This window comes from Chaetodon trifascialis, chromosome 22 (assembly GCF_039877785.1).
Source record: "Chaetodon trifascialis isolate fChaTrf1 chromosome 22, fChaTrf1.hap1, whole genome shotgun sequence".
NCBI lineage: Eukaryota > Metazoa > Chordata > Actinopteri > Chaetodontiformes > Chaetodontidae > Chaetodon > Chaetodon trifascialis.
In genome coordinates, this window is record NC_092077.1 from 20,061,026 (window position 1) to 20,076,025 (window position 15,000).

The 15,000-nt window shown below is 47.9% G+C and overlaps 3 protein-coding genes across 3 annotated transcripts in view; 1 reads left to right on the forward strand and 2 right to left on the reverse strand.

Annotated features, from left to right (window-relative positions):
- The window catches only part of LOC139350428 (bestrophin-3-like), a 7,475-nt gene extending 3,261 nt beyond the window's left edge, over positions 1–4,214 (forward strand). Inside the window, exons 8-14 of the mRNA XM_070991794.1 lie at positions 167–319; positions 1,051–1,131; positions 1,418–1,569; positions 1,949–2,036; positions 2,224–2,342; positions 2,462–2,731; positions 2,919–4,214. Coding sequence (XP_070847895.1) covers positions 167–319; positions 1,051–1,131; positions 1,418–1,569; positions 1,949–2,036; positions 2,224–2,342; positions 2,462–2,731; positions 2,919–3,291 — 1,236 coding nt within the window. The 3' untranslated portion in view covers positions 3,292–4,214. The remainder of the gene's footprint in view (positions 1–166; positions 320–1,050; positions 1,132–1,417; positions 1,570–1,948; positions 2,037–2,223; positions 2,343–2,461; positions 2,732–2,918) is intronic.
- nots (nothepsin) lies at positions 4,152–6,470 on the reverse strand. Its single transcript, XM_070991796.1, has 7 exons — positions 6,271–6,470; positions 5,879–5,997; positions 5,497–5,696; positions 5,087–5,212; positions 4,843–4,987; positions 4,645–4,743; positions 4,152–4,389 (listed from the first exon to the last, which is right to left on the reverse strand). The coding sequence occupies exons 2-7, from the start codon at positions 5,939–5,941 to the stop codon at positions 4,213–4,215; spliced, it is 810 nt and encodes a 269-aa protein (XP_070847897.1). The 5' UTR covers positions 5,942–5,997; positions 6,271–6,470; the 3' UTR covers positions 4,152–4,212.
- Positions 6,471–8,504: 2,034 nt separating this feature from the next.
- On the reverse strand, positions 8,505–13,971 carry cct2 (chaperonin containing TCP1, subunit 2 (beta)). The gene is made up of 16 exons (XM_070991795.1): positions 13,918–13,971; positions 13,088–13,162; positions 12,917–12,982; positions 12,660–12,771; positions 12,351–12,427; positions 12,156–12,268; positions 11,770–11,972; positions 11,586–11,686; positions 11,050–11,177; positions 10,722–10,825; positions 10,375–10,494; positions 9,953–10,081; positions 9,706–9,809; positions 9,339–9,438; positions 9,075–9,216; positions 8,505–8,936 (listed from the first exon to the last, which is right to left on the reverse strand). The coding sequence occupies exons 1-16, from the start codon at positions 13,918–13,920 to the stop codon at positions 8,906–8,908; spliced, it is 1,608 nt and encodes a 535-aa protein (XP_070847896.1). The 5' UTR covers positions 13,921–13,971; the 3' UTR covers positions 8,505–8,905.
- Between the last annotated feature and the right edge of the window lie 1,029 nt (positions 13,972–15,000).

Consider the following 15,000-nt stretch of genomic DNA (forward strand, 5'->3'; position numbering starts at 1 on the left):
TCTATTTCCTGTCTCACATCCCTAACATGTTTAAAACGGATGTAACTGCAGCTCGTCTAATCACATCAGAGATCATCTTCCATCATTACTGTAACCCAATCAGAGCTCTGAATCTCCCACACAGCCTGAGGCAGCGATGTGAAGCCTCTATCGTCTCTGTCTGCAGGTCGTCACTCTGGCTGTCTACACCTTCTTCTTCGCTTGTCTGATTGGTCGTCAGTTCCTCGACCCCGCCCAGGGTTACCATGGCCACGACCTTGACCTCTACGTCCCCGTCTTCACCCTGCTGCAGTTCTTCTTCTACTCCGGCTGGTTGAAGGTGCAGACTTCACCTCACAGCGTTGGGCTGACGATGTCAACAAAACCCACAAAAAGACCAGAACCGCAACACTCTCACTTCCTGTCTGGGGCTCTCAGCTCCAAGCCTATTGGTTCCTCGTGAAGACAGAAACCTTTTAAAAAGTTTAATTATCTCTTAAAGCACTGATTCATGCTTTAGCTTTGAACCTGCAAATCGTGTCTTTGTTTTAATTCTATGAAAATACGCCTGCAGAGAGTTCTTCTTCACTATCCACATTTATTTATTGCTCCATGTCAAACGAGTAAAGTGTCCTGATGAAGGTAATGAGCCAGGAAAACACAACATTTAGACATCTGAAGTGTGACCTCTAAGACTCGACCGGACTCTCAGCATCCTGCTGTTTGTTGTTGTTCCTCCTGACTGAGACTTAAACAGAGTGATTGGCCTTTATTCTTCTCTTAACCTTGTCCTGTTATATTAATAACACACTGTACCAAGTTATTAATAGCTTTCTTGGTGGATATGAGTCAGATCAGTCAAGATTTAATGTTTGTTAATGATCGATGAAAGGGTCGATCCTCTGAGAAACATCAATGTGCTTCTTAGATTTAGTGGAAATCTGAGCCATAGTTGAGGTGGGACACAGCACGCAGTGAAAAGGTTGAACTCAAATATGAAATCTCGCCTTGTGTGTGAAGTCGAGTCTGTTCGCAGTGAGGCTGAAGTCCAGATCTGTGCCTTGTCTCCAGGTAGCGGAGCAGCTGATCAACCCGTTCGGAGAGGACGATGATGACTTTGAAGCTAACTGGATCATCGACCGAAACCTTCAGGTCAGCAGCCAATCACAGCGCTCAGACGGAGGCTCAGACTCTCTGGATTCAGGCTTTAAAGTGTAGACTCATTTATCTTGAAAGAGTCACTCAGTCAGTGAGGCTGAATGAAATGAAACAACAACAAAGAGATATTCGGTCGGACCTTCAGGCTCGATGGTTTTCTCCTTTCTGTTAACCAGCGGCAGGTGTTAGCTGCTTTACAAGAACAGGGAATCTGTCTGTGTGTTGAATCACCTGGAACCTCGTGGAACCACACTGAAATCCTTCCTGTCTACCTGTCCAGGTGTCTCTGCTGGCTGTAGATGAGATGCACATGAACCTGCCTCATATGACCAAAGACATATACTGGAACGACCGCGAGGCGCGCCCGCCCTACACGCTCGCCGCCGCCGACTCCTGCATCCCTTCATTCCTCGGCTCCACCACCGACATGGGGTCAACACACACACACACACACACACACACACACACACACACACACACACACACACACACACACACATTTTATACGGAACACATTGGGCAATTTCAACTGAAGTAAGCTGATTGGTTGAAGCCAATTATGTAACCCTGTTATGGCAACTTTAACGTGTGTGAAGGAAGCTTTCAAGGCAGAACACAACATCTGGTTAACTGTTGTAAACAGCTGTTCGCTCTTCATCAGTATTACAGAGATGTAAGCATAGTGTTTCTCTTCGAGGTATTTTTCAGTGTACTCTGTGGGTAAAGTTACCTGAAGTCAGGGTTCGGTAACGTTGTCTTGTGATTCGCTGTTGGAGAATGAGTTTAGAGAAGTTCTACATGTGTTTTCCAGCCTCTCTGACATCCTGCAGTTTGATGAAGCTGAGGTCAACGACGGTTATCGACGGCAGCAGGACTCTATACTGACACGCCAAGAGTCGGTAATACAGCGTTTTTCATCACCTCTGTCCAAGATGTTTTGTTTGATTGTCAGTCAGGAATATTTTGATGAGCCCACAATATTCCTATTTTTAATATGCCGCATGCAAACAGCCTTCCAGGGAAAGAGAACATACAGATTGTGTTTTTACCAAACATGTTTTTCAGTCATATTTTTGATGTTTGTAGGTTCTGGGTCGAGTCCGCAGGTTGCTGAGCGTTCAGGAGCCCCCTGACCTCCGACCTCCTCGACCCATCTTCAAACGACACAGCAGTGACGCGACAGGAAGCTTCTTTCCAGACTTCAGGCACGGCATTTAAAGCCCTGATGGTTCCCATATTGACCAGTTTCAAACAGTTATTGGGCTGCACGGTGGCTCTGTGGTGAGCGCTGTCTGATTGTATTAACATCCAGTTTATCATCCAGGATCCATCCAGAGGGCAGGGGTCCACCCTCCTCCTTGGCCATGCCCCCCTCTACCATGGACACCCTGTCCACCTTAAGGGAGGTCAGCAGCAACCCTCCGTCCCCTGAAAGCTCGCCCTCTGCTGTTTTCCCCCGGCTCGTCGTCAGCCCGCCGTTGACTGGCAACATCTGTCACAACATGGATTCTCCCAGCAATGGTGAAGCAGCAAAACCTCCAAATGGACTGGATCCCTCCCCCACTGAGGAGACATGGGGCTTGGACACCCCGAGGTTATTCATTGGTTTTCTGCTAAAAGCGTTGTGACTCCACCCATAATGACATCACCACACTGTGGTTTTGACAAACGGGGCTTATGGGTCCATCTCAGCTTTCAAAATGTGCTTCAGCGTTCTCCTTTAAATTGACAATCCTGTCCTTCCACTCCTTCTGGTCTGACTCTGCTCCTTGTATTTCCAGGCCTGGCTCATCAGTCTGCTGTTCCCCCACCCAGCTGGGACCCAAAGCATTCCGCTGGATGACACGAAACGCCCAGAATGGCCCACCGATCTGGCCGCGGGGACGCCAGTTCTCGCTCCAGTTCTCCAGGCAGTCGTCCAAAGGGTCGGTCCGCAGCTTGCCCAGCCCCAAGGCTCTGGGGAGGCGGAGACGAGGCCTGCCTCGATTCCAATACCGACCATCACCCGGTCCACCAACCGACACTCTGCAGCTCCCTAATCCTGACGACTTCCAGGGAGTGGCAGGGGCCGAGGACGACGACCAGGAAGGAACCAATGACACCAAAGAGATCAAAAACCCAAATTCCCAATCAGAGAGCTTGGAAGAAGTATGAGAACCTCTCACAGTAACATAATCCTGCCCTAACAGAGCCAATCTCCAAGCTGGAAACAGCATCACCCAACAAGAGAAGTCACAACTTTGACTAAGAAGGAAGTTAATTCGAATCACAAATGCTGAAGCCTCTGAAGAGATCTTCTGAAGCCTGGAGCTGCCAGCTTTGACATTAGAGACAAACCCAAACACTAATCCTAAAATGGTACACCAAAGACCATGAAAGACACAAAACAATCTGCAACTTGGGCAAAGGCGGTAAGAGCAAGCAACAACCACCACGGCTGAGCGTGGCAGGCTGGAACGTTTGGATGCCTTAACATTTTCTTCATGGAAGAATAACTCGATGGACATTAGATGTGAAAAAAGCCTCCAAGAGCTGAACCTGTAGTTTGCATTTGTTGAGAAAAGTCGAGGGTTTTCCACTCATTTAAAAACAGTCAGCATCTTCTTGGATATCATCTTGTGGCCGTTAGATTACCTGCAGCTGACGACACTTCAGCCACTCAACTGTGGTGAGCGCCGCTTAGATAAAGTACTCAGGATTACTGACTGGACTTTCAGGTTTCTAGAAACGACTCTTTTCTAGCACAACGTCTGTCTTCATGTGGTAACAGCTGCCGGTTTGTAAACGTAACTGAAGTAATGAATATACAATATCTTTTGCTGCTGCTTGTCTTGATGACGGGGGACGGGCTGTGATTGGACACTGCTGATGGACCACACTGACTGCCAGGTTCTCACAAATGAAGTAAAACCGGTCAGAGAATGATGGATAGCTTAAGCACAATGCTGCTAGCTAGATGCAAAAGCGTGTCACTCGTGTTGGTGCCTTCGTAAGAATTACAAAATGCTGTTAGGGCCTTTTTCATTGTGTCGTATTTATTGATCGTACACTTGTCAGCTATTGATAACCGGTAGGTTAGTCTTCGACCGGGTGCTTGGCAGCGGCAAAGCCGACCTGGTCCTGTCCTCTGTCGAAGACGCTGTAGAACTCTGTCAGAAACACGTCTCCCAGAATCCAGAGAGGGCCTTCGGGGGACACAATGTCCACGGCCTGGAAGCCACTGAAACACAACTGCTTGTCACCCAGCATCTCCTGGAGACAGAGACAGACATTTGAGTATCACACTGTGTATTTATGTTCAGGGTCATTTGTCATTTCTAACGTGAACCATTAAAAACATGGTTGAACAAACTCTTGTTTTTAATTAATGTCAAGCAAAGCTTTTGATTGAAAATGTTCCACAGTTACGTACTTCTCTACGACAACCAATGTTTTTTTTAACAGTTGCTACACCAAGTCTGTCAGACATCTACAAAGACATGCAGAAGAAGACAAAGCCTTCCCCACCTTCCTGATGTAGTGCTCAGCAGTCAGCGTGTACTCTTTTCCTCCCAGGACGAATGTCACGTGAGGCAAACTGGACAACCTGACGCAGTCGATGAGGAACTGAAACACACACAAAGGGAAAGGTCAGATCGGATTATAAATGTCTAATTTACTATTAGACATAAGATTTAGTTCATACAATTTGAGAATTTATTTTACCTCTCCAATGTTAGTGGGTGTGGCTCCAATCAGCTGCTGAAGGCTGAGGATGTCATTGGTCGGCCCGGCGATAAGGGAGGTACCAGTATCAACAATCGCCTGGCAACCACGAGGACAGAACGAACTCACGCCCTGCACCGCCACACTGGAACGCGTTTTTAAAGTGAGCACTCAGGGTCGGACTGAGAGTACAGCAACAATTCATTCATGAATGACAGAATCACATGTAAGAAACGTGGGAGACCTGTCCATCTTTATCTGCCAGTATCCTTTGGCAGTCACAGGGAGCCAGTTGATTGGTCCAGTGTACAAAGCCTCGTCTGTTCCGCCGAGCAATAGTTCACCTTCTGGGTTGCTGTTACTCGTTCTCCTGCGGGGAAACAAAAAAATCACATCCCAATCAAGAAACTCCAATTTTTTACCAAGATTATGTTCAGTCAAGGGTCCCACAAGAGTCAGCAAATTATTAATCCACACGAACACTCAGCACGCAACAAACGTCATGAAGTAGAGACTAATCTGTGGTATAGACCATCCTAAGACACTGAAGACCTCCTGAGAAACTCCCTGAAACCCTCTGGACACAGCCGATGTCTGAACACAAGAGGTCAGCTGTGCAACCAGCTCCTGAACTGGTTGTACTGGCACTCAAACCTGCTGAGGTAGAAGGAGAAGACCGGCTCCTCCACCGTCTTCTGCGCCATCATGTTGTCAAAAACGGGGTTTCCAAGGATCTCTGCCAGGGACGGGTAACCCATCCCCAGAACACCGTCGAACCTTGCCATTACAAATGTGGCACCAGGCTCGTAGACTGACTCCCCAAACTCCTGGTTCAGGACAGTCAGACCCCCAACCTGCAGGACACAAGATTACTGCATATTAGAAAGAACATCTTCAGCTTCTCCAGCTGCTCAGGGAGCATTTTCACCTTTACTGACAGTAAAGAGAAAGGAAATGAGAATACGGAGAAGGGTCCAACATGCACAGGACTCGACTAAAACTGAACCAGGGACACTGTGGACACACTGACACGGACCTTCAGTGTGTCTCTGGCCATGACTCCCAGCAGGTGTCCTGATCCGTAGTGAATCCCAAACATTCGACCATCTTGACGGAAAGAAGTCGACTCAAATGCCCTGAAACGTCTGTGCAACGCTGTGACCACACACACACACACACACACACACACACACACACACACACACACACACACACACACACACACACACACACACACACACACACACACAGGCCTTGAACTTCTTATCACAGACAGGAACACAGTAAACCATGTAGTCATACTGTCCTGACCCACAAACACAACCCTCATAAAGCACCAATACGAAGTCGAACGAGTCGTGTGCTCTCGCTTTATATTGTCCTGTGAGTGTGTGTGTGTGCGTGTGTGTGTGTGCGGTGCTCGGGTACCGCAGGCTTGGCTGACGCAGTAGGACGACGGCACCCAGAGGTCGGCTGAGCCGGTGTCAAAAACCACCGAGAAGTTCTGTTCCGGAGTCCCGAGAGTGATTTCACCGAAATACTGAGCCTGACAGACGACAGAGACACAGAACAGACAAACATGGCGTCTCGACAAATGGCTGCTGGTTTGACGCCTGACTTCATACAAAGCACATGAAGTGCCATGATGGAACAAAACCTAACAAACTGACAACAGTGACCCCTAGAGGAACTTTTAAGGCACTGCAACAAGTTAAAATCAGGTTTCTCCTGCAGGTCCTTCAGAGGGAGGTGGGACTCCAGCATCAGGAGCAGATGGGGGTTTAGTGCCTTGCTCAGCAGCTTTTGGAAGGAAATGTTGAGGCAGTCAGTTGTTCTTACATCCATGAAGTTGTAGATTTTCTCGCTGGAGCGTCCGAGTCGCAGTGACGGCGTGCCGGGCGGGAAGCACTGAGCGTAGCGCCGGTTGAACATGTCTGGACGGTGAGTCGTCAGGAACTCCGCCAGCAGGCCGTCGGCTCGCAGCTGCGTCCGAATCGAAGTCATCCGCCTCAGAGGGATCCTGCAGAGGCAACGCTTCAGCAGCTTTGGCTTAAAAATTCAATGTTGTTTTTTATTTATTTCTTAAAGAAATAGTTCAAAATGATAAAATATGCTTATTGTCTTACGAGTTAAATGTGAACATTGAAACCACACTGTTGTCTGTGCAGTAAACAGGGGCGGGGCTTACGGACAGGCAAGCCAGGCAGTTGCTTGGAGCCCCTGGCCACTAGGGGGCCCCGGCCACATATTTACAATGATTATTGATAGGCCTGGGCTCTCAGGGTCCTCTGTTGGTCCCTGGACCTCACTTTGAGACTCTCTAATCTATTTTTTCAGTAATCATTTGAAATGTCCCAGAAATTGTGCAAAAACTAATTTTTTGCAGTGTGCATGGGTGGGATGGGGCCTCAGGGAGCCCCAAGAGACCCGGGCCACTGACAGTAAATCTGTACCTGGAGCCAGCAGACAGTTAGCTTAGCTTAGCATGAAGACTGGAAACTAGCCTGATTCTGTCTAAAGGAAACACAATCGTTCATCAGCACTATGGAGCTCACTATTTAACACATTATATTTTGTTTAATCCACAAATTGAACTTGAAAAACGTGCTGTGGCTTCACGGCTCGTAGGCACAGCTAAGCTAGCAGTTTGTTTCCAGTCTTTCTAAGCTAAGTCTGCTAAAAATGAGAGTGGCAGCAATCTTCTCAACCAGCTGAACTTTTTCAAACATGGAGGCCAAATTCACACAAACAAACTAAAACTTAAAGGTTTTCGGGACCCCGATAAGAACTTGAACTGAGACTGACGGTCGAGGTCAGTTTTGAGTCATGGCTGTAATGAACATGTCTGCGGCTCGTTGGGTGGCTGCAGGGCCTCAACGTAAAGAAAGTCCTGATATGAATGAAGGCGGAGGCTGTTCTTCCTACCTGACCAGCGCCGAGCTCGTCCACGTCCAGGTCAGCAGCACCACCAGCACCACCCTCATCATGTCTGTCTGTCCGTCCGTCTGTCTGGTGGCTGTTTATCAGGATTCACTGCTGCTCTGATTGGATCACGTCTCAGTGAGGGAACCCACCCCCAGAACTGACTGCGTTAGCGTTCGGTGTGTGAAAGCACTGCTGCAGCGTAGGCAAGTACGTTTACTCAAGTACTAATTCAAAGTACTTACTCCAGTATTTTACCTGCGTATTTCCATTTCAAGCTTCTACTCCACTACATCTCAGAGGCAGATGTTGTACTTTGTACTCCATGTCTATTTTTTTTGTACCCTTCCTGTCCAGTGAAAACCACGTATCTCCAGATGTTGAAGATTGTCCTACTCTTAGATTTAAAGGTTCATCGGTTATTTAAGATGTGGTAAAGTCTGGATTTGGACGATCTGAGGCGTTTTCGACTCGGTGAGTTTGGAGACGTGTGGACATTTGGATGGAGTCCAGGACAGCCGTGTTGGGTAAATTCGGTTTGTTGACACTCGGCGGTCTCGGTCACTCTGACCTGATGAGGCAAACAGTGTCAACAGGAAGTCATGACAGCGTGGACAGTAACTCAGTACATGTACTGAAGTACTGTATTTACTCTCAGAGGAAACCATGCAGAACGCTGCTGTCAGACCGCGTCACTGGAGGCAGAAAACACCGAGAGAAGAGACGATGACAAACACATCTCTGATGAGGACTGGTTCATTTATTTCAGTAAACAAAACAAACAACATCCAAACTTCCGTTCTAAGTGACGTCAGCTGACTAATGTTAGCATAAGCAGCTTCCAGCGAGTGCTGCGGCCTCGGCTAATGTTAGCATCACAAACTGTGCTGAGCAACATTTTACAGCAGCGTCACACGTCTGACATCAGCAGTGTGATCCACTTCTGTCTTGCTAGCATTAGCGGGGCCACTGAAGCTAGCCTGGGTCTGATCGTTAGCTAGCGTTAGCCAGCTAGCCTGCGCAGTGCTTCCACAGTGAGAGTTGAACAGAGAAAAAACAGTGGAGCATTTCTTTAATTTGAACTACAGAGGTGATAAATAACAAAACCGACTCCTGCCCTGATCTTCATCCTCCTCTTCCTCTAGCAGGGGTGATGGTCGGGAACTCTCTTCCTACAAAAACAAATGACAGCAACCGTCAGTAAACAGTAAACAAACACTGGGATGATTGTGATCTGTTTCAGGGCAGTTTGCCTGTTTGCCTCCTCGCAGTGTGCTACGTTTAAGTGTTCTCAGGTGCGGTGGACTCACCTGGGCGCAGCTTTGATGATGTTGTCGACTCTCAGGATCATCTCGGCGGCTTCGGAGGCGCTCAGCAGCACCTGACGCTTCACCTGGAAGGACTCTGTGATCCCCAGCTCGGCCATGTTTCCCACTGAGCCTTCAGACATGTCTGCAGGGAAAAACAGTCATCAACGTGAAGGTGAAACGTTTCAGGTTTCATACTTGTGCATTAAAGCATCTGTTGAAATAATATTAAGGAGGCTTTCAGCTGATTGATGTTCGGTCACTCACTCAGGCCGATGGTGGTCTTGTTCTCCTGGTGTGCAGCTCTCAGCTGAGCCACCAGGTCGGCGCTGTCGTAGCCGGCGTTGTCAGCGATGATGGTCGGCAGCTGGAGGAGAAAAATGAGTTCAACAAGACTTTTCAGAGTTCTGATCGTCAAAGGATCTGATTGATCAGTTATCTGGTTTTATTTCCTCTCTGCACAGAAACCATCTTGTCCAATCAAAAAGCTTCTTAAAGCTTATTAGTCAATGTTACTGTGATTCCAGAGATGAGACGCATCATTTTCCACCGCAGACAGGAAGGACACTGGATCCTGGTCTGTCCTGACAAACACTGAATGACCCTTTAAAAGACAGCAGGGAGATGTCCATACCATCCTCAGAGCCTTGGCGAACGACTCCATGGCGACTGCCTCCTTTCCTGGCGTCCTATTGGCCAGATCAGTCACCACCTTGGCCATCAGCATCTCAGAGCAGCCTGAGAGGAGAGTGGAGGTGAGTGTGTGCGTGTGAGGAATCAGAGACGTCGTGCATGTGTGTCTCGTGTATGAAGTTTTGAAAGTGCCACAGACACACCTGTGTGTGTGTGTGTGTGTGTGTGTGTGTGTGCGTGCGTGTTACCTCCTCCGTAGACGGTGCGTGGCTCCTTCACCGTCTGAGCTAACACACACAGAGCGTCGTGCAGCGAGCGCTCGGCCTCGTCCAGAATCTGCTGAGTCGCTCCTCGGAGGACGATGGTGCACGCCTCGCCTGAGGGAGAGAGGAGAGTGTCAGGGGTCAAAGGTCAACTGAAAGACTCGCTGAGGTGCAGGCGCCCGCTCCGCCCTCCACACCTGTGTGAACAGAGATTATGAACGGACGATGAGACCAGCTAAGCTAGCTACCATCGTGCTAAGGTGGTTACCTTCATGCTAAGCTAGCTGCCTTTAGCAGGAGCTTTTCTTCACCATCATGACCTGATTAAATTATGTGGCAGAATAAAATATCGGTTCATTAAAATAAAAGAAATTAAATTATTTGAGGCGTTAAAAGATGAGACGTACCCATGGCGACGCCGGAGAAGTGGATGAGCGTGTCCTCGCCGATCATCACCTCCTCGATCAGCTTGCAGTGACCCAGTTTGACCAGCTCAGGGTGGTCGAAGGTGGAGGTGATCTCTCCCCCTGAACACACACACGATTTATCAATTAATCAACTGATATGGATAATTGATCATTTCAACAGATCGGTTTGATTGGAAATGTTGTTTTCACTGTTTCGTCATTAATCTTTATATCAGATCCTTCAGATTCTGTTTTTTCATGTAATAAACAACTTAAATCTTTATTTGACTAAATATTCGTTCATCATAAGAAAGTGTGTGCGTGTGTGTTTGTGTGTGTGTGCGTACCGGTGACCAGAGCGAGGCGCTCCACGCCGGCGAAGTCGGCGTGCTCGATGGCCATGACGCCCGCCTGAGCGAACAGCTGCTCTGGATAGTTGTAGATCAACTGTCTGTGAAGGAAAAACAGAAGGAGAAAAACATGGAGGAGCGAGTGATGAAGGAGGCGCTGAGCTGCGGCGCCCTCTGCTGGACGACACAGAGAAATGCTCCAACCTTTGTATTTGTTCTGTGTGTGTGTGTGTGTGTGTGTGTGTGTGTGTATGTGTGTGTGTGTGTGTGTGTGTGTGTGTGTGTGTGTGTGTGTGTGTGTGTGTGTGTGTGTGTGTGTGCTCACCTGTTGATGAAGCAGTTGATTCCATGTTTCAGGATCCGGTCGACCTTCTCCTTCATCTTCTCTTTTTCTGCCATTTCGATCTCAGCAACCTTCGCCGTCGAGTCGACGCGAACCCTGGAGCCAAAGATCTGAGACACACGCACGCACACACACATTGTAAATCTGTTTTGATGATCTACTTCCTGTCATTTCTGGAGACATGTTTTGAGTTTGAGACTACAAAAACTTTATTAACAACAGCTGAAGTCACATGACCGTCTCCCCCCATTCCCCCCCCCCCCGACAGCAGGTGCGTTCACTGTGAAGTTCCTTTTAAACCGACACTTCCTGCTGCTGCTTCAAAATAAAAGCCTTCCAGAGAAAGAGAAAAGAAAAAGCTGCAGGAGGTGCTGAGCTGTGGGCGCTGTTTGGTGAGATGTGATGAACAGCCCCATGTTTGTTCGAGAGTGTGTGTGTGTGTGTGTGTGTGTGTGCGTGTGCGTGTGTGTGTGCGTGTGTGTGTGTGTGTGTGTGTGCGCGTGTGTGCGCGTGCGTACCTTGATCTTGTCTGTGTCCATGCCGGTGTTTGCGATCAGGATGTTGACGTTCTCCAGCCTCTTTGGTTGGTTCACTCCGATCTTCTTGTCCAACAGGAACCCTGAAGAAGAGCATGTAACGTTACAGGAGCCAATCAGAAACCTGGGACATCAGTCTGGGTAGTTATGACATCACACTCCTCACCTTCGTCCAGGTAGGAGTCGGTGAGGCTGCCGCCCAGCTTCTTGATGACGTGGATGGCCTCCAGGTTTCCGGAGCCCTTCAGCCTCATGACGGCGTTCACGGCCAGCTGGGCGAAGTGATCTTTGTGGTGAGTCAGCAGTTTGGAGGACAGCGTCGTCCGGGAGATGTTCAGCAGGTCCTCCTGGAAACGGGCCGCGTCGTTGCTATGGAGACGGGAAGGCAGAGGGAGATGGAGAGAAGAGGAGTGATGGGAAATATGTCAGCTGAAGGTTTGGTGCTGGTGACGTGGAGGGTCAGGGTCATCAGCTCGTCTCCTCTCCGTCGTCGGGGGGACACAGATAAGGTCACAGACAGAGGAGACAGGTAAACATGAGCCACAGTCTCACCTGTGATCCACGGCGGCGTCCCTCAGAGCGTCTCTGGCCGCCTGGGTGGCCTTCCTCCAGCCGGAGATGATGGTCTGCGGGTGGATCTTCTTGGCGATCAGGAGCTCGGCCTCCTGTTAAAAAGCAGCAGTGAGTGTCGGCGACGCTTCGAGACCTTCACGGTTCAGTTTTCATAAAAGGACGACAGAGTTTTACCCGCAGCAGCTCCGCGGCGAGCACGGTGACGGAGGTCGTCCCATCTCCGACTTCATCATCCTGAACCTTCGACATGTCTGCAAACACAAACAGGATTTCAAATCTAATGCTGTTGATCATTTTCACAGAACAAAAACATTTTTACAGTATAAAATTGAGCTTTTCTGCTTTTTCTCTTGTTATTTCTGACGTCTGCTGTCGTCCTCCAGCTCTTTAAACGGACTCTAAGTGTCTTTTCCTGCTGGTTATACAAAGCTCGACGTCCTGTGCAGCCACTTTGACCAGCAGATGTTCTGCAGCTTCACTCACCGACCAGAACTTTGGCGGCGGGGTTGTCGACCCCGATGGCTTTCAGGATGGTCGCTCCGTCGTTGGTGACCGTCACCGAGCCGCCCTTACCTCCTCCCAGCAAGATCTTGTCCTGAAGAGAAAGACGAGGAACTTAAATGAGCAAATCGAGCCAAAACAGAATCACAACAACTTTCATCTTTAACAGGCAACTCGAGTTCAACGCGTAAACATGCAGCGTTAAACAATAATCAGCTCCAGTGATTAACGTGACCTACCATCCCCTTCGGGCCCAGAGTGCTTTTCACCAGGTCACCGATGGCAATGGCGCCCACGAACGATGACTGGAGAGGAAATAAACAATAGAAAAAAAACACAGTTAGATAAAGTTTCAGCGGTTCATCTTCCTCTAACTGTTACAACACCAAACGACAGATTTATGAACCCACCAGTCGAGCGGTTTCAGCTTTTTCTTCATCAGCTCCGTGTTTGAAGATGTTGACCGGGGCCATCGATAAAGACGCCTGCAGAGACAAATTATACAGACAAAATGTTAACTTGCTTCAAAGACATCTTAATCAATAGTTAAATCAACCATTAAGGGGCCATGTACGCAACGGGAAAAACCATTTAGGCGTGGACGTCTACTTTATTCCGAGCACCGTTGAACGCAGCATCAACCGAGCCCTGCCCCTTTCATCTCAGAAACCGCTAGAAGCTTCAATCAACTGTTAAAAAATAAAACACATTAAAAACTACTGACGACTGAGGCGGAAGACAGGGCTGGTTTAGAGGAGAGCTTCGTGTTGTTTCACTCACACATTATATTTTCTGTTTTTACACTTTATTCATCAATGCTTACAATCGCTCAGTTGTTCCTCTCTGACAGCCACAACCCAGATGACAAGCTAACCTAGCATGCTAACGGGCTAAGTGAGAAGAACCAGAACCAGCAGCGTCTGAAAAATACAGCCAAGAACATTTCAGTTAAGATCACTTCAGCTGCAGCAAACTCCACAGTGTCTCCAGACCTTGTGTAACACGAAACAACAGCTTTGAAGCGGTTAGCTTAGCCGTTAGCGCATTCATAACGTCCATGTGCTTGCTCACCGGTTAGCACGTCAAGCTAACAGAAAGCTAAACGGACGCTTCGAACGACGCAGACGATCTGTGGTGTGTTTGACAGAGTGTCCGTGAGCTCGGCTCCACACAGAGCCGAAGCGACAGTTTCCAACAGTTCATCTGGGTTTAAACAGATTAAATAAAGGTAAAAGCTCACCATGATGTCTGTGATTCAGGGGCTGAAGCCGTGCACGCACACAGAAGAAGGGGTTGGCAGGGGAGTGACGCAGTTACGTACAAACGTGATGCTGCGTTCACTGCAGGTCAAGGAGAACACAAAGCCGCCACCATCCGGTGGAGAATATGTCTTCAATCAAAACTCCAGAAAAGCTGCTGAGTGGACCTTGTGATGAGATGAATTTTATTTTAACTCAGTCACACAGACTGTGTTTGAAGTTTGAGGTGTATTAAAAAAAATCATTGGTTCAGCTTAAAGGATTTTATCTTATGAAGAAATAATTAAGCAAATACATGAAACATGTACCAGTAATTCAGCTGATTGATTGTATTTTTATGGTAACATATTTACACACAAGTCGGAAATAAAGCGATAAAGCTAGCATAGCTTTTATCAAAAATAAAAATGGCTCAGTTAACTAATTATACTCTTCATTCTCTGAGGACTGTTACTTGTGGGGGAGTATTTTCAGTGTGGCAGTACTTTCACTGAAGTAAAAGATATGAATGATGTTGATAGGAGATTTTAAAACCAGACTGAAACCAGTTTTTCCATTACAAGCACCACTTTAATTAAGAACAAAAACCAGTTCAACAGTATTCAGGACAGTCCAGTGGTTCAGACTGGACCGTATGCGGTCACATGGTGACATGAGCATGGCATCAGATCCGTCATGTGAAGCTTTCTTGTTAGTATTCTGCTGTAAAAATGTGTCTTATTGTACTTTAAGGAGAACAGAAGCATCAAATTAAGTCTGAGGGAGGCAGTTATTTTACTTTCCAGGTAAAAATACAAAACAAAACAAACTGAAACTATCTTTTCAACATATTTCCAGCCCCGCCCATCATTTCCTGTTTGCCAGGCCCCGCCTCCTGGCTCTGTGATTGGCAGCCTGGACAGGAAGGCAGTAGATATGCATGGGGAACCTCCTGAAGTAGCTGCTGACCCAGGGTCTGTGGAACACGCCAGAAAACACGTCAGAGTGAAGGAAACACAGACACAGCCTGAGGAGAAAGAAGTACTCACAAGTACTACTGAAGTAAAGTAGCAATATCAGTGTAG

Bases quoted from the DNA above. Each gene is read 5' to 3' on its own strand.
- nots (XM_070991796.1), bottom strand. From the start codon at position 5,941: ATGTTTGGGATTCACTACGGATCAGGACACCTGCTGGGAGTCATGGCC. The intron at 5,213-5,496 runs GTTTGAGTGCCA...GTTTCCCCGCAG, and splicing joins TTCTCCTTCTACCTCAGCAG to GAGAACGAGTAACAGCAACC. The intron at 4,988-5,086 runs GTCTCCCACGTT...AACGCGTTCCAG, and splicing joins TGGCAGATAAAGATGGACAG to TGTGGCGGTGCAGGGCGTGA.
- cct2 (XM_070991795.1), bottom strand. The intron at 12,269-12,350 runs GTAAAACTCTGT...GCTTTTTAACAG, and splicing joins TCGCCGCGGAGCTGCTGCGG to GAGGCCGAGCTCCTGATCGC. The intron at 8,937-9,074 runs GTGAGTCCACCG...TTGTTTTTGTAG, and splicing joins ATCATCAAAGCTGCGCCCAG to GAAGAGAGTTCCCGACCATC.